General features: G+C 23.5%; 6 protein-coding genes across 9 annotated transcripts; 3 read left to right on the top strand and 3 right to left on the bottom strand.

Annotated features, from left to right (window-relative positions):
• Window positions 1-1185: 1185 nt before the first annotated feature.
• On the bottom strand, window positions 1186-9638 carry LOC122510752 (protein lifeguard 1). 3 transcript variants are annotated; one of them, XM_043625622.1, is made up of 6 exons: window positions 9400-9638; window positions 7607-7665; window positions 7072-7224; window positions 5760-5913; window positions 5408-5678; window positions 1186-2651 (listed from the first exon to the last, which is right to left on the bottom strand). In XM_043625622.1, the coding sequence occupies exons 2-6, from the start codon at window positions 7653-7655 to the stop codon at window positions 2292-2294; spliced, it is 987 nt and encodes a 328-aa protein (XP_043481557.1). In that variant the 5' UTR covers window positions 7656-7665; window positions 9400-9638; the 3' UTR covers window positions 1186-2291. The 3 variants fall into 3 exon arrangements, with proteins under 3 accessions (XP_043481557.1, XP_043481559.1, XP_043481560.1); XM_043625624.1 differs by lacking the exon at window positions 9400-9638 and adding an exon at window positions 8997-9124; XM_043625625.1 differs by lacking the exon at window positions 7607-7665.
• A 164-nt stretch (window positions 9639-9802) lies between these two features.
• Window positions 9803-14986, top strand: LOC122510753 (pseudouridine-5'-phosphatase). 2 transcript variants are annotated; one of them, XM_043625627.1, is made up of 4 exons: window positions 9803-9992; window positions 11142-11360; window positions 14225-14457; window positions 14695-14986. In XM_043625627.1, exons 1-4 carry the CDS (start codon window positions 9932-9934, stop codon window positions 14872-14874), a joined length of 693 nt encoding a protein of 230 aa, XP_043481562.1. In that variant the 5' UTR covers window positions 9803-9931; the 3' UTR covers window positions 14875-14986. The 2 variants fall into 2 exon arrangements, with proteins under 2 accessions (XP_043481562.1, XP_043481561.1); XM_043625626.1 differs by lacking the exon at window positions 11142-11360 and adding an exon at window positions 10855-11073 and having other exon boundaries at window positions 9808-9992.
• Window positions 14987-15170: 184 nt separating this feature from the next.
• Window positions 15171-16003, bottom strand: LOC122510751 (NADH dehydrogenase [ubiquinone] 1 alpha subcomplex subunit 2). The gene is made up of 3 exons (XM_043625621.1): window positions 15786-16003; window positions 15553-15659; window positions 15171-15372 (listed from the first exon to the last, which is right to left on the bottom strand). The coding sequence occupies exons 1-3, from the start codon at window positions 15866-15868 to the stop codon at window positions 15284-15286; spliced, it is 279 nt and encodes a 92-aa protein (XP_043481556.1). The 5' UTR covers window positions 15869-16003; the 3' UTR covers window positions 15171-15283.
• A 117-nt stretch (window positions 16004-16120) lies between these two features.
• Window positions 16121-17872, top strand: LOC122510749. The gene is made up of 5 exons (XM_043625619.1): window positions 16121-16663; window positions 16804-17042; window positions 17262-17423; window positions 17488-17556; window positions 17638-17872. Exons 1-5 carry the CDS (start codon window positions 16537-16539, stop codon window positions 17806-17808), a joined length of 768 nt encoding a protein of 255 aa, XP_043481554.1. The 5' UTR covers window positions 16121-16536; the 3' UTR covers window positions 17809-17872.
• Window positions 17873-18074: 202 nt separating this feature from the next.
• On the bottom strand, window positions 18075-24245 carry LOC122510750 (DCN1-like protein). Its single transcript, XM_043625620.1, has 5 exons — window positions 24111-24245; window positions 23340-23553; window positions 23063-23231; window positions 20910-21123; window positions 18075-20482 (listed from the first exon to the last, which is right to left on the bottom strand). The coding sequence occupies exons 1-5, from the start codon at window positions 24111-24113 to the stop codon at window positions 20318-20320; spliced, it is 765 nt and encodes a 254-aa protein (XP_043481555.1). The 5' UTR covers window positions 24114-24245; the 3' UTR covers window positions 18075-20317.
• Window positions 24246-24259: 14 nt separating this feature from the next.
• Window positions 24260-27399, top strand: LOC122510748 (charged multivesicular body protein 3). Its single transcript, XM_043625618.1, has 4 exons — window positions 24260-24413; window positions 24492-24552; window positions 25645-26039; window positions 26437-27399. Exons 1-4 carry the CDS (start codon window positions 24369-24371, stop codon window positions 26599-26601), a joined length of 666 nt encoding a protein of 221 aa, XP_043481553.1. The 5' UTR covers window positions 24260-24368; the 3' UTR covers window positions 26602-27399.
• Window positions 27400-27453: the final 54 nt, after the last annotated feature.

Here is a 27453-nt window from a genome sequence, read left to right as displayed (position 1 = left end):
AATAATGAATTAAAATTCGTCTCTAAATTTATTATTTATAATAATTTTCCGAAAGGTTTTCATAAGAATTGAATTATTTAAATACAAAAATTCTATTTTTTTAAAACGAAAATTGCAACTAATAACTCTTCGTGTTTTTTTTATTTAAATTTAAATTTGCAACTTGTTTTGTTAAAATCCACTGATTTTTCTGACCTGTAGCAACAAAAAAAATGTCATCTCAAAAATAAATTTTGAGAAGTCTGTTTTTACGCTATAAAAGAGTTGCAAAAAAATGTAAAACTCTTTTAGAAGAAAAGTTTGACTATTGCTATTTTTCACACTTTGAAAATCAAAATAAGCAGAATTTTATAGCAAAAAAAGTATTTTTTTGTTGCAATTTGTGAAAGAAAATTCGGAAATAGTCGCATTTTTCAAAAATAATTCGAAAAAAATCGCATTTTTGGAAAATAGTTTAAAATAGTCCAGAAAATCTCAAGAAAAGTTGGAAATAGTCGCAAATAGTCCCAAGGCCTGAATATTATTCACTTTTGACATTCAAACATTTTATTTAAATACAAATTAAATCACGCGAAACAGGAAAGTTTCATTAGAAGCTAAGTATTCTAAAATGTAAATCATCTAACGAAAAAAATACACATGTCTTTAACAGTATTGGTTGTTTTTTTTGTAGTTTTATATAATTTTAATTATTATTATAAGGTAGTTTTTCATTATAACGTACAATGTGTAGTTTGAAACATTCATTCGTAATGAAAAATTATTTATATAATTATTTTTTTAGCAAGCGAAGTTTTTTTTTTTTCTTTATCGGAAAGATGGTTCAAATTGATAATGTTGCTTGATTTTTTTTTATTAATAACACATTTATACGCATTCTTATTGATAACATTTCACATATTAACAATAAAATGCAATCTGACAGATAGATATTTCTACATTTAAAAACAATAGACGATATTTTATAAAATTTACAATCAACTGTATTATCTCTTTGAATATATTTTATTTATTTATTTATTTTATAATAATAATAGTTGCCCGATGAAAAAAAAACCTAATTTTCCTCGAATGAAATAAACGTTTTTTTTGTAATTATTATAGAATTTTGTTTTGTTTTTTATAAAATCCAAATGTCAAAAGAATTTTTCTTTTAAATTATAATTTCTTTAGGGAATTTTTTTCATCAGACTTGTCATTATTAAGATAAGAAAAAAAATATTTTCGTATAATGTACGCGATGTTCTTTCACATTATTATTGTTCACTAGCTAGAGGTTATATTCTCATTCGTAACGGAAAAGAAAATTAAATAAACAATTAATTAATGGTTTACGGGGAAAAAAATTTGTCACGTAAATATATTATTTTGATAATAAACGATTATTTCATATTAACGACTATAGTGACAGAATTTCTCTCGTAAATCGATAATTAATTGCTGTGAACATGAAACTAATGAAATGAAGTGCAAAACAATGAAGAAAATATCAGTATTTTTAATACTACGCAACATTTTTTTTGGGGTTTCAATGAGTAACAAACATTTGGTATTTTTAATAACGTAAAATGACTATTTTTTTTTTTTTAATAAGAAACTTGTCTTTACCCGGACTAAATTGAAATTTCTATGACATTTTTTCCATTTTTCCTTAACTTAAGTATATTTTAGAAAATTATTAAAAAATTTAATTTTTTCTACTACTAAACACAATATTGAAAAAATAATTATCTCCTGAATTCTCAAAAACTATTTGTTGAAAGTGTTTCTTAAATCTTAACCAAGAAATCGAATTATTGTCTGAGTAAAACTATTACTCAATAATAAAAGAAAATCTCAATTATTGGTTTATAGACAAAATTTCTGATTACGGATAATACTTTGAAAGACTTTTTTCTTACTCGTTTTTTTCCTTTTTGCAAAACTTTGAAAGAGTTTATAAACATACGAAAATAAGTATAAGAACGAGTATAAGAAAATAAATGATACATAAATAATTACCATTAACAAATATATCCCAAGCTATCCAAATCCAATCGTTTAATGCGACACTACACTGGATAAATTTTCTTAATTTTAATTTTGAGAAAAAAAGTCATATTTCGTATAAAGGAAAAATCGTTCGTTGATTATCTGGATTATCCTTTTCTTTTTCTTTTTTTAAGAAGAGTTTTACACATAAGAAGCAAGAAATATTTTTTAAATCTTACTGAATTTTGTTTTTTGTAATTGGTATACATAGTTACAGCGATTTCTCGAATTAAATATCATTGCTGTAACTAAAATTACTCCTAGTCTCTCGAAGCTCCGATAATGGTCAAAATGTACAAGAAAATGTTGACAATGTCCAGATAGAGATTGAGTGCAGCGAAGACATATTCTTCGGGCGATATCGAGTATTTATGTTTACCTCCCATCATCATTTGTGTATCGTACACAAGATACACGGAGAACAATAGTGCTCCAATTGATGCGTACACCAGCGTTATTGTTCTTCCCTTGAAGAACATAGCAATTATTCCAAACAGAACGAAAACGATTAGAGCGGCAAAAAGAATTCCATTTAATGCCGTAAAGTCAAATCTCGTTTGGAATGCAAATATTGTCAGTGCAAAGCATACGGCGGCGGTGATACCGACAGCGAGTATAACCTGTGTGCAGAAAAAGGGATCTATTAAAACTCTAAAAATGATTAGATACTGAAAAAAATGTTCTATTACATTTATTTACGAATTCCTTTAATTGTAAAATTATTCTAAAACATCAGTAACTTCTTTTTTAAATAAATACTTAATCGTTATTATTTTTCCACGGAAATTTAGGTTTTTAAAGATTTCAAATTCAAACCTTTTTAAAATTAACAACTTATAAAAATATTATTATAAAACATGAAGATATCGATCAATTCTTCATGTTTTGTAATAATTAAAAATGACCGCGTGATAAAATTATTATTTTACATTTTATAAAAATATTGTTACTGTAACTTCTTCCAAATTATTTTCATCATTTCAATTCAATTATTATTTTCTAGAATATTAAAATAAAATTTTTCTTTAAATCAATTATTTTTAATAATTTTTGAAAAAGTTCTTTGAGAATTTTCAAATCCATTTATTTGCAATTCAATTTTACGAAATTTCATCCATTATACAGAAATTCTTCAATTGTATATTAGAAAATAAAAACTTGTAATAATTTCAATAAAACTTCAATTACATTTTTTCAAAAGAATTAATTCTACAGAATTGTTAGTTAAAAGTGTAAAAAATTCAGATTTTCAAAAATTTTAATTTGAAACCTTTTAAAAATTCAATTGTTTCTAAAAATTCACGCTACAATGCTTTAAATATTGAATTATTATTTAAAATTTTAACTGAAATTCATATCTTTAAATCAATTTTTACTAGGAAATTCTACGAGAATTCAATTATTTAAATACAAAAATAAATAATTTATTGAATAATTGAATGTTTCATAAAATTGAATTCTCATAAAGAATTTTATGAAAATTTTTTTATATAATTGAATTCTTGCGACGAATTTTAATAAAAATTTTAAGAATAATTATATTCTTCGAAAAAATCGATTAAAATTGTATCAAAAATAATTAAAATTCTGCAATGAGTTTTATTATTTATAAAAATAATTGAATTCCAAAAAAGAATTATATTATTCATGAAAACAATATTGAATCCATGTAAAATTTTAATATTTATAAAAATAATTGAATTGTTGCAAAAAAAATTTGTAATAATTGATTTTCCTCGAAATATTTGTTATTTATGAAAATAATAGAATTTTTCAAAAAATTTGATTACATTTTTGAACATAATTAAATTTCTGCAATGAATTTTATTACTTTTGAAAATAATTAAATTCTGGCAACGAATTTTAATAAATTTTGTTAAAATAATTGAATTCCTAACAAGAATTTTATTATCTATAAAAATAATTGAATTATTGCGAAGAATTTTATTAATTTTTTTTTTAAATAATTGAATTCTTTTGGGAAATTTTATTGAAACAGAAAATATTGAAAATAATTGAATTTCGAAAAACTTTTGAAATTAATTAACTTTCTACGAAGAATTTTATGAAAATTTCTTGATTTGTTATGAAAAATTTTATTAAAATTCTTGAAAATAATGAAATTGTTCCAAGAAATTTAGTTAAAAATGTATTGAAAACAATTATTAAATTTTAATAAACAAATTATATCAATTTTTGGAAATAATTGAATTCTTTCGAAAAATTTTAATAAAATTTTTCAGAATTCCCTGTAAATATTTTATTATTTATGAAAATAACAAAAAAAAAAAGAAATTTAAAAAAGAAATTTATTACAAAGAAATTTATTACTTAAAAAGAAAATTGAAATAAAGACAGAAATTTTTAAAAAATTTGGTTTGTGTATAATTGAAATTCAACGTTTAGTTTTATTATTTATAAAAATAATTGAATTCCTAAAAAGAATTTTATTATTTACGAAAATAATTAAATGTTTGCGTAGAATTTTATTAATTTTTTTAAATAATTGAATTATTTTGGAAAATTTTATTAAAATAGTAGATATTAAAAATCATTGATTTGAGGAAAATTTTTGAAAATATTTGAAATTTTGCCGAAAATTGTATTAAAATTTTTTTATATAATTGAATTTTATAGATGAATTTTATTATTTATAAAAATAATTAAAACTTTGACGAAAATTTAAAAAAAAATTTGAACCTAATTGAATTTTTGCGAAGAATTTTATTACTTTTGAAAATAATTGAATTTCTGCAATCATTTGTAGCTTCTCTAAAATTTAATATTTTTAGTGTTTTTAACTAAAATTCCTTTATAAATATATTATTTTTAATAATTAATTAATTAAATAATTATATATTAAAAAATGTAACCAATTTCATAAGAATTTGAATTATTAAAATTTTTCAAAAATCTAAGTTCTTTAAAATTTATAATTAAATTAATTAAAAATTGAAAATTTACAAAATTTCAAGTTAAAACCTTTTGAAGTTCATCTATTTATGAAAATTGTGAACGCAACTCTTTTAAAATTCAATTCATTTTGAAACATTTAAGTAAAATTATTTATCAAATAATTTCTAAGTAATAATTTTATGATTGTTCTTCAAGAATTAAGTTATTTAAATAGAAATTATTGTCAGAAATAGAAAAAATTGAAAGTTTTGTATTAGAATTCGTGGTAATTTCATAGTTTATGAGTCAAACAAAAAAGTAACAAAAATTCACAATTTTCTTATGTATTTTAAAAATTAAACGTTTTTTAGTACTTTTAATAAAAATCGATGATTTTTCCCTATTTTCCCTGACCGCGTCACATATTAAAAGTTAAAAGTTATTAAAAATTAAAAATTAAAGAATTGAAAAACATAAGTACCGCTTCTGGTTCATATCTAGAAGAAATAGCTCCCAGTAAAAATGATTCAGCGCCGGTGAAAATGCCGAGAAATATGAAATTCATTGGCGCCTTGCGACGAACACTGGAACAGCATGCCATGCATATTAGGAGAACAAGTGTGACACCAAGTGCGACCCAAACCGTCGCTGGATTAGCAAGGAACCATCTTTTAGTGGGCATATGATAAGTAAATAATGCGATTATTCCCACTGAGAGAAGAAGCTGACTCATCAATATTGAATATACTTTTCTGCAATGAAAAATTATCGACATTAGCAAATAATAATCAAAAAGTTAGTGAAAAACATTAAATATTCGTAGACTAGCTTACCTTATGAAACCTCTTCGAATGGATTCATCATTAAATTCGAATCCCTTGATTTCATCGTGCATCGGATCCTCGGCATAATTTGACCCGTACATTCCTGGTCCTTGTGGTGGTGGCTGACCGTATGCTGGACCTCCTGGTGGAATAAATCCTGGATCTAAACAAAAAATTATTTTCTATTATTGACAGAATTCGTTTGGACTGAATTTTTTAAGTGAAAAATAGTAAAAACAGGCTTCGTACTCGATAATTAATTTTTAAAATTTTTTTTAAAATTTTTGATAATATTTAAATTCATTCAAGAAATGTAATTAAAAATTAACTGAAAATAATTATTACACTCTAAGAAATAAATTATATCAAATTTTTTTTAAATAATTTAATTTTTTCAAAGAATTTTATTAAAATTTTTAAGAATAATTGCTTTTTTAGCGGAATTAATTTTAAATTACATTAAAAATAATTGAAATCTTGCGAAGAATTTGCTAAAAATCTATTTAAATAATTGATTTTTTTCAAAAAATATTAGGAAATTCTGTTTTAAATAATTGAATTCTTGAAAACATTTTTTTATTTATAAAAATATTTGAATGTTTGCAAAGAATTTTTTAAACATTTTTTTTAAACTATTTAATTCTTTTGCGAAATTTTTTATTAAAATAATAAATATTAAAAATCATTGAATTAAGAAAAATTTGTGAAAATAATTGAATCGTTTTAAAGAATTTTATTAAAATTTTTGAAAATAATTTTTATCTTTCAACTGTTAACAAATTAAAATTTTTTTAAATTCTTAAACATGGAAAAAAGTATCCAAATAGTAGCAAATCGTAAAAAAAAGTAGTAAATAGTAGGTTTTAGTAAATTAGTGCGAGGCCTGTAAAAAATAAAATTTCTAAAACAATCTCGCAAATAGTCAATTTAAAATAAAAATTAATTCAGTCAAGTTTTGTTATTTTTTATCGAGCAGATGAAGAGAAAAAAGGCAAAAACTATCAGATTTTGAATCCAGTTCAAGTTAATTGAATTTTACTGTTATTATAGCACTTTGTAGATAAAACTAAATACTTAAATACTATTTAAACACTTTTTTATCAATCCTTGAAAAAAATACCGAAAAAAATCAATAAAATAAGAAACTTTACCAAAAACACTAGAATTAGTGACCTTTCGTCAAAATAGTAAGTAAATAGTTTCATCAGCTGGAAAATTTGTTAAAAAAGTAACAACTGCGTAAATAAAGGTCTCCAAGGCCAGTAAAGGCTGGTGACTAATATAATAATTTATTATTCATTAATATCATCGATTATTATACCTGGCGGAGCTCCTCCTGGAAAAGCGCCCGGATATCCTGGATTTGGCGGATAACCTGGATTTGGTGGATAACCCGGATTTGGCGGATAACCTGGATTTGGAGGATAGCCCGGATTCTGCGGATAACCCGGATAACCTGGATTCGGATATTGATCTGCGAAGTAATAATTAAAAATAAATTTTAAGTGTCAAAATTAATTTTCATTTAACCTCACATTTCTCTGTGACAAGCAAAATCATTCACATTAAGATATAATCCACGATAGGAAGGTGTAGATGAATATTTTTCACACCTGCGTGAAAGCTATCGCAGTAAATATAGAAGCATTAATAATTACAAATACTTCTAAAATACATATATTTAAATATGTAAATTGTAAATTTTTACATTCTCATATTTAATGGTAGCGCAAAAATATATCGAATTGATCGACGAAAAGTGACGTGACAGTGACAGTGTTATATTTATCGTGTATATAAATTAATATTTTGCCAGCAATAAAATAAATGTGTAAATCAAGATAAAATATCGAGACCTTCTTGTCTTGGATATCCACCACCTGGATTGTTCTGCCAAGTTGTCATCTTTGGTTTGCTGAAAAAGAACCTAACGTTACAACCACGTTTTACCTTCTTACACCTTCTTATTCTTATTACTTTCTTTTTGTGTGAGTGTGAAACAAAAAAAAACAAGAAACAAAAATAAATCACAAGAATTTATACGCGCGTAATTTGAAATGTTAATTCTTTAACTCGAAAAAAAATATTTAGTACTAGTTATAGAATAAAAATAAATTTTCCAATAGAAATTACCAAATTTCTAATCAGTGAGCTATTAAAAAAAATGTATTTTTAACGATGATAATATCGAAATAATATTTCTCAACCTACAATCTTTATCTCTGATGATTAATAAAATAAATAAAATAAATAGCAGGTATTTTTTCAAAATTTTCCCAGAAAAATTATTTTTAAAACAGGGTTGACACAAATATTCAATTTTATTTTTCCCTGATTTCCAGACAAATAAAAATTTCTCGAACCATTTGTAACTTTTCCAAAATTCAATTTTTAGTAATTTTCACTAAAATTCTTCTATCAATCTAGTATTTATGAAAATTGTAAAAATTATTCATTAAATAATTTATAAGTCATAATTTTATGATAGATCTTGAAAAATTAAATTATTTAAAAAGAAATTATTGTTAGAAATAGAAAAAATGGAAGGTTTTGTAGTAAAATTCGTGGTAATTTCATAGTTTACGAGGCAAACAAAAAAAAACATCAAAATTCAGAGTTTTCTCATGAATTTTAAAAATTCAATTTTTTCCAGTACTTTTACTAAAAATCCCTGACTTTTCCCTGATTTCCCTGACCTGTGGCAACCCTGTAAAAACACCTTGGTTTTTCAACTACTCAAGTGAAACTGAAAAGCAAAAAATTGTAAATAAATATTTTTGTTACATTAATCGATATTTTAATTTAATTAAAGGCGAAAAATAAACACTGTGAACGTTGATGTCAAGAGAAAACATTATTGCGTTATATCGTGTAATAACGTTATTTCTTTAACGAAAAAAATTATTACCGGTAATCACGTATTTCTCCGAAAAAAAGCAAAAAAGAAACAATACAATACAAAAGAAACACATACTTCAATAATTACAATGTTGCTAACAAGAGAAATCAATATTAAATTTTCTTTTGGAAATTCGCCAAGGCGTGGCTTTGTTCATGAACTATTAACTGAATATAAAACGTAGAAAATATAATTAAATTCAATGATGCGAAAATAAAAACGAATGTATATTTATCTCTCATGAATAAAAATAACACTGTCTCAAAAGTTAATAAATTTGACAAAAAAATAAAAAAAATTCCCCTTATCTATTCAAGATTCAGATATAACACAATGCATAATCTCACCGGGTTTTTAAATCTTCCTCAATACAGTTTTAATTACAATAATTTTATTATTAAAGATTTATTCGTTTAAAAAAGAAAAGAAGAAAAATCAAGTGTCACGTTCATTAGAGATGTATTTACGAATTGTAATTCTATTGAAATTATAATTTTTTGTTATTCAACACTAGACATTAAATGATAAGACAGTTATCTAGTTTATTTCAAAAGTCTCCATGAATCATTAAATTCTCTATCTCTCTATCTCTCTCTCTCTCTCTCTCTCTCTCTTAAAATGATAAAATGGATAAAATTAAAAAATTAACTGTTTAATAAATTTGGCCTACAATTTTACTTATCAATTGCGATGCGTCATTCGTACATTCTGGAAATAGGTATAATCGATCGCACTACAGTTATTATTTACCTTTGAAAACTGAATGAATTGCTTCACAAAATCCTTCACTAAATTTAAATGCAATATCTTCAAATCTCTGGATGAATTCTCTCGGAAAACTTACTATACACGCTATACACAAATCGAAGTTTCAAGATTGTTTATAAATTATTATTTATAAAAAGTATTTTAACACAGTAGTACACGTAACTCAGAAAGGATCGAAACCAATCGAAACTGAACACCTGATTTTAGTCATAGAAGATAATAAAAACGAAGATAAGAAACTTTGATTCATCACGAATATCATGGAGACTGGCACTGGAGAGATATGAACGGTGCTTAATATTCAAACTCTTTTGATTGGCTGAAATGTTCTTGTCAAATTTCCACACAACCACCGACCCAACTCTGCTTCATCACATAAATATAACGTTGCCCACGCGACGTACAGTTTATTAATCAGGATCAGACGACTTTGATCGGACTACCGGAACTCTGATTTATTTAATTGAATTTAAATTTTTAAAATAAGTTAGCATTATTGAAAGTTCAACTAAAAATGGCCAGTAATTATAAAGAAATAACACATTGTATTTTTGACATGGATGGACTCCTCCTTGGTGAGTTTTTTTCAAACTCTTGGTCTTTTAAATTTTTGTTACTTCGATTCAATTTCAAGGACACGATAATTACAATAGTTGCTTATTTAAACAAGATTTTTTTCATCTATTAATACATTTTTTTTTAAAATAAATTTTATAAGTATTTAAATATGTGAAAATACATTTCCTTGTCAGATGATGAAATTTTGCAAATTTCGGATGATGACATTTGTTATAACTATTAGAATTTTTTTTATTTTTAATTATTATTTACGTCAAAGAAAATTAGTCTATTTAATTTTTACAATTTCATTAGATTATCAATTATATCGCCAATTGTTTTTGTTCAGAAATTTCTATTAATAATATTGTTGTTAATTTTTACACATTAGAAAAATATAGGATTTATAATTACAATTTTTTAACACAATTATCTGTGAAAATAAAGTAATCAATATCAAGGTGAATAATGTTTATAGAAATTGTGTAACTTCTATTTAAGTGTTAAAGCATAAAAAAAATTATTATCACATAAATTTATCTTCCTCATGTTTTTCACTATTAGGTAAGCGAGTGAGTTATAAAATCTTGCCGAGAGGGTCAATTTATAAATAAAACGTATTTTATTATTATTTTCATTAATTTGTATTACATATTTTATTTCAGTACTTTGATATTTTTTTATTTTAGTATTTAATTTCTCTATTTTTTTTATATCAGTATTTTTATATTTTTTATTTCAGTATTTTTATGTTTCTTTTCAATTTTTTAGTATTTATTTTTAGTTTATTATTTTCCATGAAAAAAATAGGAATAATTTTTAAAAAATTAACTCTGTGAGAATGATAAAATAATGAAACTCTTGACTGAAAATACGCAGACACTGAAAGGCTATATACTCAAGCATTTAATCGTATCACTAATGCTTATGGAAAACAATTCACATGGGAACATAAGGCTCAAACTATGGGTTTCAAAACAAGAGAAGTGACAAATTGGACAATTGAACATTTGGAATTGCCATTAACAACAAATGAATTTGAAAAACAACTTTTAACATTATACGAAGAATTATTTCCTCAAGCACAATTTTTGCCAGGTGTGATAATAACATTGAATTCACAATTAATAACGTTAAGTCTTTTTTTTTTTGTTTGCACTGTGCAGATTCAGAAAGTGTATACAAGCAAATATATCAAGCAATAGTATCTAAACATGGATATACCTATGGAGGTGATTTGGCCTATCAAGTTCTCGGAAGACCGGAAGTTGTAGGGGCAGAACTTATAATAAATCATTACAAGTTACCCATAACTATTATTGAATTTCAAGATATTTATCATCGATTACAGCGAGAACTTTTCGTAGATGTTAATATGATGCCAGGTTTAAACAAAAAAAAATATTATGTCGTTAAATTTTGTTTTGCTTTTTAGTTTTTCGTTTAGAGTCATTATTTATTAATTTCTCATTTCATTTACAATTTTATTATATTCAAAGAAAATTATAAATTATTATATTAAAAGAAAATTTTCTAAACTAAAAAAGTAACTGGGTTGCCACAGGTCAGGGAAAAGTCAGGGATTTTTATTAAAAGTACTGGAAAAAATTTAATTTTTAGAATTCATAAGCAAACTCTGAATTTTTGTGTATTTTTTATTTGTCTCATAAACTAAGAAATTACCACGAATTCTAATTCAAAACCTTTACTTTTTTCTATTTCGGACAATAATGTTTTTTTTAAATAACTTAATTTTTCAAGAACTATCATAAAATTATTACTTAAAAATTTCTTAATGAACAATTTTACTTAAATATTTCAAAATTAATTGAATTTTAAAAGAGTTGCGTTTACAATTTTTATAAATAGATGAACTTCAAAAGGTTTTAATTCGAAATTTTAGAAAATTTCAATTTTCAATTAATTTCAATAGAAATTTCAAAGAACTTAAATTTTTGAAAAATTTTAATAATTCAAATTCTTATTCGAAATTCAATAATTCTTAAAAGAAATAAAATTCTTCGCAGAAATTTAATTATGTTCAAAATTTTTTTTTAATTTTCATTCAAATTTCAATTACCTTTAAAAATAATAAAATTCTTCTCTGAAATTCAGGTATTTCTAAAAATTTTAATAAATTTCTTGTCAAAATTTCAATTACTTTCATAAATAACAAATATTTCACAAGAATTCAATTATTTATAAATTTTTTATAAATTTCTTCGTAATAATTCAATTATTTTTATAAATAATAAAACTCTTCTCAGGAATTCAATTATTTTCATAAATAATAAAATTCATCGTAGGATTTTAATTATTTTTAATACAATTTTAAATAAATTTCTCGAAAAATGCAATTATTCTGAAAAATTTTATTAAAATTCTTAGAAAGAAATCAATTATTTTTAAAAATTAATATAATTTGTTTATTAAAATTTAATAATTATTTTCAAACAAATTTTTAATTTAATTCCATATTAAAAGAATTTAATTATTTTCAAAAATTTTGATATAATTCTTTATAAGAATTCAATTTTTTTAAAATCAATTTTAACTAAATTCCTAGAAAGAATTTTATATGCTTCGAAACAATTGAAATGTTTTCAATAATAAAAATAAAATTCAATTATTTAAACAAATGTTAATAAAATTCTTCACAAAAATTCAATTATTTTCATAACTAACAAATATTTTACAGGAATTTAATTATTTACAAATTTTTTATAAATTTTTTCGCAATAATTCAATTATTTTCGTAAATAATAAATTTTTTACAGGGATTCATTTATTTTCATAAATAATTAAATTCTTTTTAGAAATTCAATTATTCTTATAAATTATGAAACTCATCGCAGAATTTTAATTATTTTTAATACAATTTAAATCAAATTCCTCGAAAAATGCAATTATTTAAAAAAAATTTTATAAGAATTAAAAATCGTCAAATTAATTGAATTACTTAAAAATTTGTTGTTAAAATTCTTTATGAGAATTCAATATTTGTAAAAATAATTCAATTCTTGTGAAGGATTTTTTTAGAATTTTTGTAATTAATTTAATTATTTTTTAAATTTAATAGAAATGTAAATTATTATTATTATTATTATTATTATTATTATTATTATTATTATTATTATTATTATTATTATTATTATATCATTATTATCACTCCGAGTTGAAGACTCGGAGTAATCAATATCTTCATGTTTTGTAATAATATTTTTATATGTTCGTTAATTTCAAAATAATGGTTTGAATTTGAATCTTTTGAAGAATTTTAATTCCTATGGAAAAATAAGAATAACTGAATATTTATTTAAAAAAGAAGTTATTAATGTTTTTGAACAATTTTACAATTAATGAAATTTGTAAATAAATATAATAGAACATTTTTTTCAGTATCTAATAATGTTTATGACTTTATGAGTGAATCAGGATAATCTTTAAAGTCAGGGAAAAATTAAAATTTTGACTCGAAATCAGGGAAAAGTCAGGGGAAAAAAATTAAATTTTTGTGGCAACCCTGAGTGACTGAAAAAGTAATTTTTTTGAAAATAAAACATCCTCTTTTTAATTTGTGAAAAAATTTTCTTTTTTCCCTATTTTTTCTCCAATGCATAAAATGAATTTGCCATCAATTTTTATTTTCAAGCAAGTATTTTGTTTATTTTCCAAAACTTTTCTTTAAAAAAAAAAAAATTTTTTTTATTGAGACTTCCGGAGAACAAAAAAATCATACTATCATCTCTGTTGGTATCATAATTCAAAAGAAATGAAAAAAAATTATTTTTGTATAAATGAAGAGAGCACAGTCAATGCACATTAAAAATGATCACATTTGCATTTTTGTTGTATTTATATATTATTGTATATTGCTGTTTGTCATGCACTTAACAATCTGTAAGTCAGACTGATTTTCAGAAAAATTAACACTGACAGGATTATTTTTATTCTAACTAAGCAATTTGAGAGAAAAACAACTTAATAGTTTATCAGATTGTAATTCTCCTGAGTGCTTAAGATAAGAAATAACATAGAAATTTTAAAAAAATGTTCCGACAATCAAGATATTGACAATTATTTATATTTTTTCTTCAAGTGAAAAAAACGAAACTCAGTCTGATTTCAAAAATTTCTTCTACACTTTTTTCTTTTCATATTATGTACTTCTCATGTAGAATGTCCGAAGTAAAATAAATAAATTTATTTGTTATCTAAATAATTTTGTATTACAAATATTTTATAACAGGTGCAGTGAGACTTTTGCAGCATTTAAAAGAAAATAATATTCCAATTGCACTGGCAACAAGTTCAAGCAAGGACAGTTTTGAACTAAAAACAAAAAAATTAATGGACGTTTTCAATCTGTTTCATCATAGAGTTCTAGGTGGTTCTGATCCTGATGTAAAAAAGGGAAAACCTAATCCCGATATATTTTTGGTTGCGGCTGATCGATTTCCCGATAAGCCAGATCCTTCAAAGGTAAAAAAATTTGTCTAAACATTTATTTCACCCTTTTCTATTACTTAATTTTACTAATTATTAATTACTAATTACTAATGACTATTTACTAAATTACTGAATAAAAAATTGCTAAATAGAAAAATTACTAAATAAAAAATTGCTTAATAGAAAAATGACTAAATTTAAAAAATATCAAAGGCTTGATTACATTGCCCTTTAATTATTTATTTTGATTTGTTTCTTTCTTTTTTCAAGTGTCTTGTCTTTGAAGACGCTCCTAATGGAGTTGAAGCAGGAATTTCTGCAGGAATGCAAGTTGTTATGGTGCCAGATCCAAATTTACCAAAGAAATTCACCGAAAAAGCAACATTGGTAATAAACTGTCTCGATGAATTCAAACCTGAAGAATTTGGTCTACCAGCTTTTAAAAATTAGAGCAAATTTTTTCTTAAAAACTATTAAAAAGAAAATAATTAGACAAAATTGTAATACATTGTCACTTAAATTTTAAAAATTACCAAAAAAATAATTATGTTTATTTTGTAATAAATTATTTAAATTATTTTTCAATACTGGATATATAGTTGAAAAGAAAAATATGTAAATAAAGATAATTTATCTCAAATTATTTAAAATTTTCTTTTCTTTTTTAAGAACATTTTTTAAAGTCCTACATTTTACAATAGATCCAATAGACTAGTTTTCTATTTGGTTAGAAAAATTCTACCAAGTTTATGTTTTTAAAACAATTTAATAATTTCGCTTTAACTTACATACTTTTTGTACAGGCATTCAACAAACTAAATAAATTATATACTTTATATAGTTGACAGATGATCTATCATCACTGAGAATTAGAGAGTTCCTTAACTTTGCCGAGAATATCGTCAGATTTTAAATTTGCTAATGGTACACATGTCTCTTTTCCAAATTCTGTAAATAAAAGAATATTTTACTTACAATTAGGCAAATTCACAAAAAGTTATTACTTTACTATGTTCTATTGTCGAAAAAAACTAAACTGCTCAAGATTGTTTATAAAAACTTGAACAATAAAGTAAAACAGTTAACTAACAATTATAGAAAAAAAGATATTTCGATTTGTTTACTCACCAAAACGAGCATATAATCTTGGTTCAATTGATGAACATTCTCTAATTAAAATTGGAAAATAAGGATTGGTGTTTTTTAGAGACACATATTGTTGTTCAATAAATTCCCTAAAAGTGGTATAAAAAACAAAAATTAGATAAAGTAACAAATTTCTAGTTTAAAACTTGAATTCAAGAAAAAATTAAAATACTGTTTGTTATTTAAAACTAAGGGTTATGTCAAATATTTCTCACCTAGCACCTTGACTTGACTTTGACGTTTGACAAAGTAAAATTCTTAATTCTTTTAAATGCGGACCAAATTTCACTGCAGCCATTTTATCAATTTACCAATTTCTATCAATGGAAATTAATCCAAGTAGTCTTGATTTTTTTCTTTTTTTAATGTAAATCTATAAAGATTTGACTTCTGCTTGCTTCTGCTTTTTCTGTCGTCTGCTATTATTCCTATGGGTATTGAAGAGAGATAGAATTGGACAAGTATGTCCTCTCTCTTCTTCAGGGTTGGGAAGGTATGAAATTCAACAATAACCGGTTATTTAAAGACTTTGTTTACAATTTACAACAACTGACAAGCTGGATTTTGCGTTAATTTTGCTAATTTTTTTATATAATTACTTTATAATAGTGGTGAAATAAAATTAATAAAATTAAATATACACCCCAATCTTTATTGTGGTGGTACAACTGTTTTCTCGCACCTTGCGGGAAAACAATCGCGAGTTTGAAAACATGATTTTTTCATTTAAAGGTTATGGAGAGAAAAGAAATACAAACTTCACTTTTTTCCCAAAATTCTGATTGTATAAAGTTAAATTATCTTTCTATAATGTTCTCTAGAGCTAAATTTAAACAAATCAGAAATAATCTCTGATATTTTCTAGAGATTCCTCTTTAGAAAAAATGGAACAAAGTAAATTTGGAAAAGTTTCAAAAACTGCTAATATGGAAAGGAAGTTTTGTGTGAAATAATTTTTTTTTAATTATGACCTTGCCTCCACTATTCAATGAGAGCTTTCCCTCTTTTATTAAAGAGCAAATAGATAATTGCACCAGTGCTTTTTGGTATCATCCGGAATTTTCTCAAAGTCGTTATCCACCAGGACAAAAAAGTACTTTTATTTAATTGTAACGTACATAATTGTCATTTTCTTTCTGAATCACTATTTTTTTAAAGGATTAATTAACGTATTAAATATAAAATAATTTATAATAAATTGTAATTAGTAGTAAATTTTAATTTTTTTTGCAGAAAGTGAAGCTTGTACATTAATTTGTTTACTTCTGGCTCAACGAATAAGTGAAAGAAAATTAAAAATCTGTAGAGTCGAGAAATGTTCAGAATTAAATATTTTAATAGCAGAGGCAATAATTGAGGGAAATAAAATACATGCACGGATTTTAGACAAGCGAATAATTTCCCATCCATATTTAAATACCGTCGAGGCTCTCATATACGGAGGCAAAAGTTTAAATAAATTAAAAGAATGGGTATAATTTTTATTTTCAGTTAATTGAAACAAATTTAATTCTTTTTAATTCGATATTTGATTCAATTTTAATCATAATTTAATTTAATGTTAATGTCTGTTAATGGAATAATAATTTTAATTTAATTTAATGTTAATTTAATAATAATTTTAATTTAATTTAATTTAATAAGTTTTAATTAGATTCAAAAATTCTAATTCTTTTTTTTCTGATTCACAGAAATTCCGCGTGGTTCACGAGAAAATTGAGAAAGGATTGAGCAAAAATATAAAAAATTTTCTTGACGTTTGGTATAAGAATCCGAGATCAGAAAATTTATTTATGCTTCTCATCACTTGTGGCCGAACAATAATTTTTATTTTTCAAAATAAAATCAATAAGGTATTAAATAAATTAAAATAATTCTAAATATCTTCTAATTTGTTTTTTTTTACCTATTGTTTAGGTATTATTGTTCGATTCACACGCCCACAATACTATTAAGAATTGTAAATTTGGATTAATCATTGCGGAGGTAAAAAGAAAAATATTTTAAGCAATATTATATGACAATTTCCATAGCTTCTAATGACTATTGAAAAATTAATTATTTTAGACGACGATAGATAATTTAGAAGCACTATGTCACTGGTATATTCAATCAATTTTGCATGGATGCTATTATGCTTTCTCGAATCAATACGAATTGGCATTTTTATACGAGCGGGAAAATGGAAAACGATGCCTCAGAGCTTGTAGTTGTAACAATGGAATTCATAAAATATAGAAAGTGAAACTAAAAGAAAAATAAAGAAGAAAAAGAAGAAGAAAAAAAAGGGAAAAGAAAGAAAAAAAGAAAAATAAAGAAGAAAATTAAAAAGAAAAAAAGAAAAGGGAAAAGAAAGAAAAAAAGAAAAAACAAGATAAAAGAAACAAAAAAAAGAGAGAAAAAAGAAAGAAAGAAAGAAAAGAAAAAATAGAAAGGAAAAAGAAAAGAAAAATTAAATACACTGGAAAATAAACGTTTCATTAGAAAAATAGACAAACTTTTTCTATTTTCTAAATTGATTTATTTCAATCAACTAATTATAACTTATCCCTGGTTAATATAACGACGAATTTATTTACATTATTTACAAAACTTTACCATGCCCTTTTTTTTAAACTCTGCAAATTTCTAGCAATGCCAAAGTGGGAATTAAAATATAAATTTCCCCTTTAATTTTTTTTTTTTTATAATATTGCAATAAGTTACATTTTCAGATAAATATCAATATTTTCAAAAATTGATTTTGTTCCAGAAAAAAAAGAAGACGCAAGGCATTTATATTCTTCACAACTATTTCGAATTTTATCGTAAATATTTATAAAAGAGCAAGTAAAATGAAACTTGAATGGAACATCAATTAATATGAAACACATTAATGAAACAAAAATCGAATATGAAACATTAAATGAAACATTAATGAAACATATTAATAAAAACACATTAATTAATTCGAAAATACAAATTAATTTCCGTAATCGCAATTTTCTTTTTTTTTCAATTGCCATTACTGTATTAAAACTGATCTAATACATCTATTAGAAAATTACGTGAATACGATGGAAATCTTGTTCTTTTTTCTGTTTGCAATTTTTTTTTAAATGAAGATTCATATTATGTAGAAATTAACATGTTTCTTCAATTTTCAAGTGCGTGATGAAATTATTAATCTAGAAATAAGGTTTTCAGTAAAATATTTTAACGGAATGATCCTGAAAATTTTTTTTTTGATTCATTTCAATTTCTCCATTGAATTGAAAAACTTTTCCACATTTTTTTTTTTTGTTTTTTAGGAGAATTGTCATCAATGCCATTTTTAAATTTTGTAATTACATTCGTATTGTATATCTAATACTCAGAAATATACCTATTTCATTATTAAAACACACGCTTTAATCTGTAATCACAGTTATCTCGGTTACGAAGAAAATACTACTTTTTTTGTCTTTCGACGAATAAATATCACATTTGAAAAAATGCAAATTACCTCTGCAATTATCTCACATATTATTTAAAAACATATTATCTTTATAAAAAAATAAAACTATAATTGGAAATTCATTTTATTTTTTTGGGAGAGGGTTGCGAGGAGATTATCTTAAATGTATGAAAAATGGTCAAATCCCTAAATCTATGCATTTTGCTTTTTTTTTTCTAAAGAGCTTGAAAAATGTTATACATTTTTTAAAAGGAAAAATTCGTTATCAATAAAAACTTTGACATTGATATTTATTTTTTTTTTAGTGATCCCTAAAGACAAAAATTTGCAAGAATATTTTCTTTTTATCAAAAATTAATTTTCTTTCGAACACAAAAAAGAATTCGCCTTTAACTTCTAAATTGTATTTTTTTTTGTTTCCTTTTTTACATTTCCTAACAATTTATACAATTATGTATATTTTTTATATAAAATGTTTTCTTTTAAATATAATATATTATGGGAAAAAGCAAAATCTTTTTCCTCAAGAACATTTTATCGAAACTTTGAATTCAGATTTATGAATTTTTCAACTTTTACGATTTTCATATCTAAATAGTAAAATTAATTTTTCTATTTTCTCTTTTGGTTTATGTATTATCGTACATAAATATTAACTTCAATAAATCTACTGAAAGAGAAGACGGAAATCTGAAGAAAAAAATCCGATTTCTATTAGCAATCATTGTCAATCTAAATAAACTTTTTGTTTTTATTTACCAAAAAAAAAAGCTGTGTTGAAATATTGTTAAGCAACACTTTGTACAGCTTTGATAATTGAGCAATAATTTAGAATTCTCAATTCTTTTCTTTCATACAATCGGAAAATATTGTTTTGTACACAGGAATATATATCTTTTTGGTAATTCAATTATTATACATTATTAAAAAATAAAGCATCTGAATAGTAGTCAAGTACTTGTCAATTTTTATACATTTATTAATTGTATATCTATATTATATTCAGGCTAGTTTACAATTTTATTAAATTTGTTTTTTTTTAGTTTTTTCCCCCCTTTTCTTTAAATTCTCTAAATATATTGAAAATAAAGTAAAATAAATTTTTTGTAAATAATAAGAAATTAATTTTTTATTTTTTATTACTATGAAAGAAAGTAGAAAAATATATATGTTATTTTCTGTGTACAAAGCAATATTGAATATAATGTTAATAAATGAGAGAGAAACAATTACCAAGGGATTATAGATTGCGTGGTGTAATAACGAAATAAATAACTTTTAAACAGGATACGAATGACCTAATGAAAAATGTTAAAGAGCTTGACGAACGCGCGGTTGCGCCCATTCAACAAAATCGTCTATTAAAACAGGCCAAGCACCTTCCTCATCGTAATTGGTCATATTAGCATTAATCATAAGAGCAAAATCTAATAACAAATTCCAAGTGTCTTTTGGAATTGACCTCTTATGATGTTCCTGAAAAGTTTTTCGAAATTTTGCACAAAATTACAATAAAGAGAGGAAAATATTTCTATTTAAAAGTAAAAAAAAAAGACAAGCGTTTTATAATCAACGATTTAGAAGAAAAAAATGTTCTATTAAAATGTTTTGATGAATAATTTGGAAAAGAAAAATTTTTGTTTTTGTTTAAATATATTAAATCAGTATTCTTGCTTATGTCGAGAAAACTATATTTTTTTCTTTCAATCGTTAAACTTCACCGAAGTAAAAAAAAGAAAAAGAAAGTTTTGAAGAGTTTTGAACTCTTTTTAAATTTGGTTTTTAATTTAAATTAAAATTTAAGTAATTTAATTTAATAATTTAATGAAGTAATTTAATGAATTATTTGCCCTAAATAACTTTTTCTTACGTTAACTATAAAAAAGTAAGGATAAAAATTTACCTGCAAAAACTGGCACCATAGGGACAGGAATTTAAATTTATCGTCCAACACTATATTCCAATATGCGATAGCCATATCTAAATCTAAACCCTTTTGTCCTGGATTTTTGGCGTAATTGAAGGTAAAATGATAAAAGTCTTTAAATTTCAAAGGATCACGAATTTCATTTTCTAAACTACTTAAACGAGCCTTAAGTTTATCTACGCTGTCAACACTGTAAAAGAAAAAATATTTTTTAAGTTTCCCAATTATTTCGCACTCGTTAATTAATTTAAAAAGAAAGTATCAAAAAGTATCGAAAAGTAGCAAAAAGTTGCAGAAAGTAGTGAAAAAAGTAGTAAATTCAGGTAATAATTTTAATTATAAATTTTTCTAAAATTTAAGCATTTTCCAAATTTTTAGTTAGAATTCTTAAAAAAACGATTGTATTTAAAAATAATTTTTAAAAGTAGAAAAAATGAAATTCTTTAAAATACAAAATTTATTTCAATTAAATTTGACAAAATTTCGAATTCTTTACATTTTTTTTTAATTATTCTTGGAAATTCAACTATTTTCAAAAATATTTTTTAATGACTTCTCTAAATCAATTAACAATTGTTTTCAATAATTTTTAGGTAATTCCTCTAAAATTTGGTTATTTAATTATTTTTAATAATTTGCAAGAAATTCTTCTAGAATTTAATGGTTTAAATACAAAAATTAAATTTTTTATCAAAATTGCAACTGTAACTTTTTTGTTTTCTTTACTTTCTTTATAATTTAATAATTTAATGATTTTAATACATATGCTTTAATAATAAAAAATAAAATTAAAAATGAACAATATAATAAAAATATATCGAAATAATTTTTCAAAGATAATAGATTTTTCCCTTATTTATTTAAAAAATTTCCACATTATTAAAATTTAGTACAATTTCTTTTTGGAAATAAATGAATTTATTGAAAGAATTTTTCCAAAAAAAATTAAAAAATGAAGTTTTTAAAAAATTCGAATTAGAACAAATAGGAAAATACCTACATGATTTCTACAAATTTTATATGATACTTTTTTTATAAAAGCAAATTTATTTATAAATTTTAATTCACTTATTTTGAAGATAAATTAAGTTTCAAAAAATTATGATAAAAAATTCTACTAAATTAATTTTCGAATGACATAGTTTTACATTTTAAAAAAAATTAAATTCCTTAAAGAATTTTTGAACAATTTGAAAAATTCATGAATTTTTTTGTAGAATTTTAATAAAAGTTTTTGAAAACAATTGTTTTTTTTAAATTAATCTAAAAAATTAGATTTTCTAAAATATTTTAAAGTAGGTTTATAATTTTTTTAATTTAAATATTATATATTTAAAAATTCAACCAATATAAAAAAATCTGAACTAAAATTGTTAAAAAAACCAAGTTTATTACCATTTTTAAATTAATTAAAGTTACTCAAAATTCAAATTTTCAAAGATTTGAATTTAAAAACCTTTTGAATTTTAATTATTTCTAAAATTTTCTACTATAACGCTTCTAATATTCAATTACATTTTAAAATTTTAACTGAAATTCTTTTTTAAATCAATTTTTGTGATTTAAATATAAACATGATTAATTGACAAAATAATCACATCAGTATATTTATTATTCTATTAAAATGAGAGGAGAAATTATTTTTCAAAAAAGCTGCTAAAAAATGTTTGATAAAGCAAATTAACTTGTAAATTAATTAATTTATTGTAATTTTAATCAATTGTAGTTTTATCTTAACAGTGGAAATTTTAATAGTTTCAAATTTGCATCGAGAGAAATTTAAATCGACTAAGATTAGATTAGATTAATTTGGATTCGTAAAGTTTAATCTGGTAATAAAATATTTATACATATTAATGAAAAAAATTTGAAGTGGTACTTCCTGAATTTATGATTATTTTGAAGAAAATAAATATTCTTTATTTCAACTAAATTAGCGGATTAAAAATAGTGCAAATTAACAGAAAAATAGAGGGAAAAAGTAGCTTTCAGTGGCGAAAAACTAAAAAAAAAATGTATCCAAATAATAGCAAATCGTGAAAAAAGTACTAAATAGTAGATTTTAGCAGACTATAAAAGTAAGAAAAAAATTTTAGCTCATAATAGTAAAAAAAAAATTGAAATCTTACCCCAAATCCATCATTCCATTCATAAATTCATCACGTGTAAATTCACATTGCGTTTCTGCCCGAAATTTCCATGCAATAATCAAAACTAATTTACTCTCCGGACTTAATCCCAAATCATCGAGAAATTTCATTATTCCATCTGCTGTTATTTTGTCAGATTCTGAAGAATCTAGAAAAATATTTGTTTACATTACAAAGTATATAAAAATACAGAATAAAGAATTATTAAATTGAAAAATTATTTCTAATATAGAGTAAAAATTTCATCTCACATTACCTTGATATCTACTAAATAATATTTCGAGTTTTTTCTTGTCAACAGAATTTTTAGGCTCTTTATAGTATGCCTCAGGATTCTGAAAGTAATTGTCGCTGGCTAAATCTAATTTCCAGTCATTTTGCGTTAAGCAATAAATTGCCGTTTGCTCTCCGGTTTGTGTAAAGGTTATAAACTTTTTCACTTTATCCCGCTGAGAAAATTTTAGTTTATGCTGTAAAAAAATGTTACAATTGGAACGAAATTTAGTTTTATGAAAATGTTATGTTATTAAATGTCTGGAGCATGCAATTCAAAATTAGATGAAAAATTCTAGTGATAAAAATAATCAGAAAATGAAACTCGCATCTCTTGTAACCCAAGATTGATAGTTCTAAACAATAATTTACTTATTAGAATTTTAGTCAATGAAAATGTTTTTAAATTATCATTCTGCAAAAGAGATTGAATTCAAGTACAATTGCAATGTTCAAATGAATATAATGAAGAAAATTCAAATTTTAGAGAATAGTATTAATTTCTCAAAATTGAAATCATAAAAATCAAATTAGTATTATTAGTTAGTTAGTAAATTAAAGAAAGTTAAAACCATGATGCAAGATAAGACGTAAGATTAGTGAAATCACTGTAAGAAGTGCAGAAATAGGTTAGCATTTGGAAACAAACTCAAATTGAACCTTTAAGCACAACATGCAAAGAGATGATTTTTAATTGCAATTATACGATTTTTGTTTATCGTAAATAAATATCTAAATTAGACGAAAATCTTACCATTTTTTTATAATTTCTGGGCCCCTAAAAGCCAAATATTTCCCTTACGCCACACTTGACATGGATATGCGCATGCCTGTTCTCAAATGATAAAATGGCAACCTTTCGAATCAAACTCGAATGATAATGTAGAAATATTTTGGTAAACACTTAACACACCCACACACTATAACAAAATTAAATCGCACCTGTCAAATCTCTACTGTGTTACAGATACAGGACAAATTTTATCAGATTTTTGCCTCAAAAAGACAAAAAATGGGCCTTTTTGGAAAGTCACAGGAGAAGAATCCCAAAGAAATGGTTAGATTGTAAAACAGAAAAAATTGTACAACAAATTTTATATTAATTTTTTACTTAAAATTACTTAAAAATTTATAGGTTCAAGAATGGACGTCGAAATTAAGGAAAGAAGGTTATCAAATAGATAGACAAGTTAGAGGTGAGTCATTTGTTATAAAGATTTTTATTAATTTTAAATCTGCATCTTAATTTCTCCGCCTTATTGTTATTTTAGACTATTTTAATTTTCTAATTAAAAACAATAACCTAACCTCATAACCTTGAGAATTGTTTTCGGTGCTGGTGCATAATCAAGCTTTGTTATAATAATAATTATACTTTTTGTATTGATTAAAATATGAATTTCATAATCTGTTCTCAAAACTTTCTTTCTTTTTTAAAATTTTTAATTTATTGTTTAGAAAAACTCTTTGAAATACCTATAAACTAACATCATGAACTGAATTTATCGCTCTATTTACTCAATCGTTTAGTTATGAATTTTATATTCAGCTTGTTCTTTGATGAAACGTCAAATTTAATGTAAATATGCTAAACTTTCGCTTATTTTATTTAATGCTTTTACAGAATTATGTCAATTTCTTTACACAATGAGCCGATCATGTCTATTTTTAGAATATATTTTTATGGGAGTTTTGTTCTCATTGGAAAACTGGTATTTATTTAAAATATTTCTCCTTTCAATTTACTTCAAAGTGAGCAAAAGGGAAAATTTGTAAATAAATAAATACCGCAAAAATCAGTTCTTAAAATAAATACCGAATTGCAATTTTGAAAATTAAATAAGTACTCGATTATAAATATAAAAGATGAAAGATAAAAATTTCCGAAGGTCGACAATTGAATCTTATCATTGACTCATATTTTAAATAAAAAAAAGATAGTGACAATAAATTCGAATAACCTTGGAATCGTCTGCCATTCGTGAATCTCGTGAATCTCTTTTTTTTTACAAAAAAAAATATTATTTATGTTTTTGCAAAAATATAATTTTCCTTTTCACAAAAATATTGTTATTATCTTTTTAGAAAAAATTCGAACAATTTTATTTTTAATTCACAAAAGTTCGAACAATTTTCTTTTTAATTTACAAAAATTCCAAACGATATTATTTCGTGAATTTATACAAAAGTTCGAACAATTTTGTATTTAATTTACAAAAATCCAAATAATTTTGTTTTGAATTTACAAAAATCGCAATAAACTAATAATTTTTTTTGTAAATTTCCAGCGATTCAGAGGGAGGAGGATAAAGTGAAGCGAAGTATGAAGGAGGCTGCAAAGAAGGGAGATCGAGATGTATGTAAAATTTTAGCCAAAGAAGTAATTCGAGCGCGTAAAACGTGTGGAAAATTGCACACATCGAAGGCTCATTTAAATTCAGTGTCGATGCAATTAAAAAATCAGCTGGCTACAATTAGAGTCGCTGGTTCAGTATCGAAATCCACTGAAGTAATGCAAGCAATGCAAGCACTTGTCAAAGTACCTGAAGTTGCAGCAACAATGCGAGAATTATCCAAAGAAATGATGAAAGCCGGAATAATTGAGGAAATGATGGATGAAACTATGGAATCTTTGGAGGATTCCGAGGAAATGGAGGAGGAAGCCGACGAAGAAGTCGATAAGGTAATTTTAATTTACTTCCTTAAGATCTTTTATTTTCAGATTTAATTTTTTTTTTTAAAAGGTCCGTAAAGTTCGTAATTTAATTGAGAAAAGACGAAAAGTTCGTAAATTGTACGATATAATTTGGAGAATTTTATAGAAATTACAAATGATTGCAGAAATTCAATTATTTTCAAAAACAATTAACTTTTTCGCAAAAATTCAATTACGTTCAAAAATTAAAAAAAAAATTCTCTTCAAAATTTCAATTATCTTAATAGAAATATTAAAATTCTTTTCCGAAATTCAATTATATTCGAAAATTTTAATAAATAATAAATATTTATTCAATGAATATTCATTCATAAATATTCGAAATTGTGATAATTATTGTAATTTTTGTAATTTTTCCCTCTAGATTTTGTGGGAGATTACTGCTGGTCAAATGGGAAGGGCACCGGCAGTCGTTACCGATACAATAGGTCCATCAACATCCAAAGACGAAGAGGAAGTAGCTGACAAAGATATCGACGAAAAAGAATTGGAAGAAATGAAAAGTCGATTACAAAGTTTACGAAGTTAAGTTAATTTTCAATTTCATAAATTAAAATCAACTTTCTGAAACTAAACTTTCATTTGCAATAATTATATATTATGTCAATGCGACATCAAATCCATATAAATGGAATCACAAATTAGAAAATGCAAACTATAGTAGACAAAAAATTTAAATCACAAGCTTGCAAATGTACAGGAAGTTAATTTATATAATTTATTTTTTCATCGGAACACCTTTAATTAGAATAAATTAATTAATCCCACTAAGTAAATAATTATCTTCGAGGATTATATTTCTATTGTGTGACAATTTGTAATTTTACTTCAAACCCAAAAATTCGAGAGTGAAAACTTTAACACACAATTTAAAAATAAAAAAGGAGATATTAAATTATAATTCCGTAACACGAAAAATTAAAAAACATATGTTGTACATATGTTCAAGTGACTTTTTATTTATACACAAAAACATTAATTTTAGGATTTAAAATCATTTTGTGTGCAAGAAAAAGTATTGTAGCCTTACTAAAAAGAAGCAAAGCTTATTTGTAAAAAAAAGAACTTAATTTAAAATGTATTATAATTTTAATATTAGGAATTTAGCACGAATAACAATGAGATGAATATTTAGCTTTATAAGAGAAACTGAAATGTCAGAAAAAGATTTAAAAAAACAAATGTTCTCAATGTAATAGCTTTTTTAACTCTTTGTAAAATCACACTGAAAATATTTTTAGTTTGATTTTTGAATGTAAATAATGTATGTAATTCGGCAGGCTTTTGTAGATGCTAATAAAAAATTTGAAAAATTTCACCAGAAAAATTGCAATTTTTTATTATTCAACTTCACTGAAATAAAATTTTAGGAGAATTTAAA

This window comes from Leptopilina heterotoma, unplaced genomic scaffold (genome assembly GCF_015476425.1).
Source record: "Leptopilina heterotoma isolate Lh14 unplaced genomic scaffold, ASM1547642v1 Lhet_73, whole genome shotgun sequence".
NCBI lineage: Eukaryota > Metazoa > Arthropoda > Insecta > Hymenoptera > Figitidae > Leptopilina > Leptopilina heterotoma.
Note: the sequence above shows the minus strand (reverse complement) of the source record. Positions and strands in the feature narration are given on the sequence as shown.

Bases quoted from the DNA above. Each gene is read 5' to 3' on its own strand.
- LOC122510752 (XM_043625622.1), bottom strand. From the start codon at position 7,655: ATGACAACTTGGCAGAACAATCCAGGTGGTGGATATCCAAGACAAGAA. The intron at 5,914-7,071 runs GTATAATAATCG...TTTTTTGTTTAG, and splicing joins TCCAGGAGGAGCTCCGCCAG to ATCCAGGATTTATTCCACCA. The intron at 2,652-5,407 runs GTACTTATGTTT...TTCTGCACACAG, and splicing joins CTAGATATGAACCAGAAGCG to GTTATACTCGCTGTCGGTAT.
- LOC122510753 (XM_043625627.1), top strand. From the start codon at position 9,932: ATGGCCAGTAATTATAAAGAAATAACACATTGTATTTTTGACATGGAT. The intron at 11,361-14,224 runs GTTTAAACAAAA...ATTTTATAACAG, and splicing joins AGATGTTAATATGATGCCAG to GTGCAGTGAGACTTTTGCAG. The intron at 14,458-14,694 runs GTAAAAAAATTT...TCTTTTTTCAAG, and splicing joins ATAAGCCAGATCCTTCAAAG to TGTCTTGTCTTTGAAGACGC.
- LOC122510751 (XM_043625621.1), bottom strand. From the start codon at position 15,868: ATGGCTGCAGTGAAATTTGGTCCGCATTTAAAAGAATTAAGAATTTTA. The intron at 15,660-15,785 runs GTGAGAAATATT...TACCACTTTTAG, and splicing joins AAGTCAAGTCAAGGTGCTAG to GGAATTTATTGAACAACAAT. The intron at 15,373-15,552 runs GTGAGTAAACAA...TTTTATTTACAG, and splicing joins AAGATTATATGCTCGTTTTG to AATTTGGAAAAGAGACATGT.
- LOC122510749 (XM_043625619.1), top strand. From the start codon at position 16,537: ATGACCTTGCCTCCACTATTCAATGAGAGCTTTCCCTCTTTTATTAAA. The intron at 16,664-16,803 runs GTACTTTTATTT...TTTTTTTTGCAG, and splicing joins TTATCCACCAGGACAAAAAA to AAAGTGAAGCTTGTACATTA. The intron at 17,557-17,637 runs GTAAAAAGAAAA...TAATTATTTTAG, and splicing joins TTGGATTAATCATTGCGGAG to ACGACGATAGATAATTTAGA.
- LOC122510750 (XM_043625620.1), bottom strand. The intron at 23,232-23,339 runs GTAATGTGAGAT...ATATTTTTCTAG, and splicing joins ATTATTTAGTAGATATCAAG to ATTCTTCAGAATCTGACAAA. The intron at 20,483-20,909 runs GTAAATTTTTAT...AAAACTTTTCAG, and splicing joins TATGGTGCCAGTTTTTGCAG to GAACATCATAAGAGGTCAAT.
- LOC122510748 (XM_043625618.1), top strand. From the start codon at position 24,369: ATGGGCCTTTTTGGAAAGTCACAGGAGAAGAATCCCAAAGAAATG. The intron at 24,414-24,491 runs GTTAGATTGTAA...AAAAATTTATAG, and splicing joins AGAAGAATCCCAAAGAAATG to GTTCAAGAATGGACGTCGAA. The intron at 24,553-25,644 runs GTGAGTCATTTG...GTAAATTTCCAG, and splicing joins AATAGATAGACAAGTTAGAG to CGATTCAGAGGGAGGAGGAT.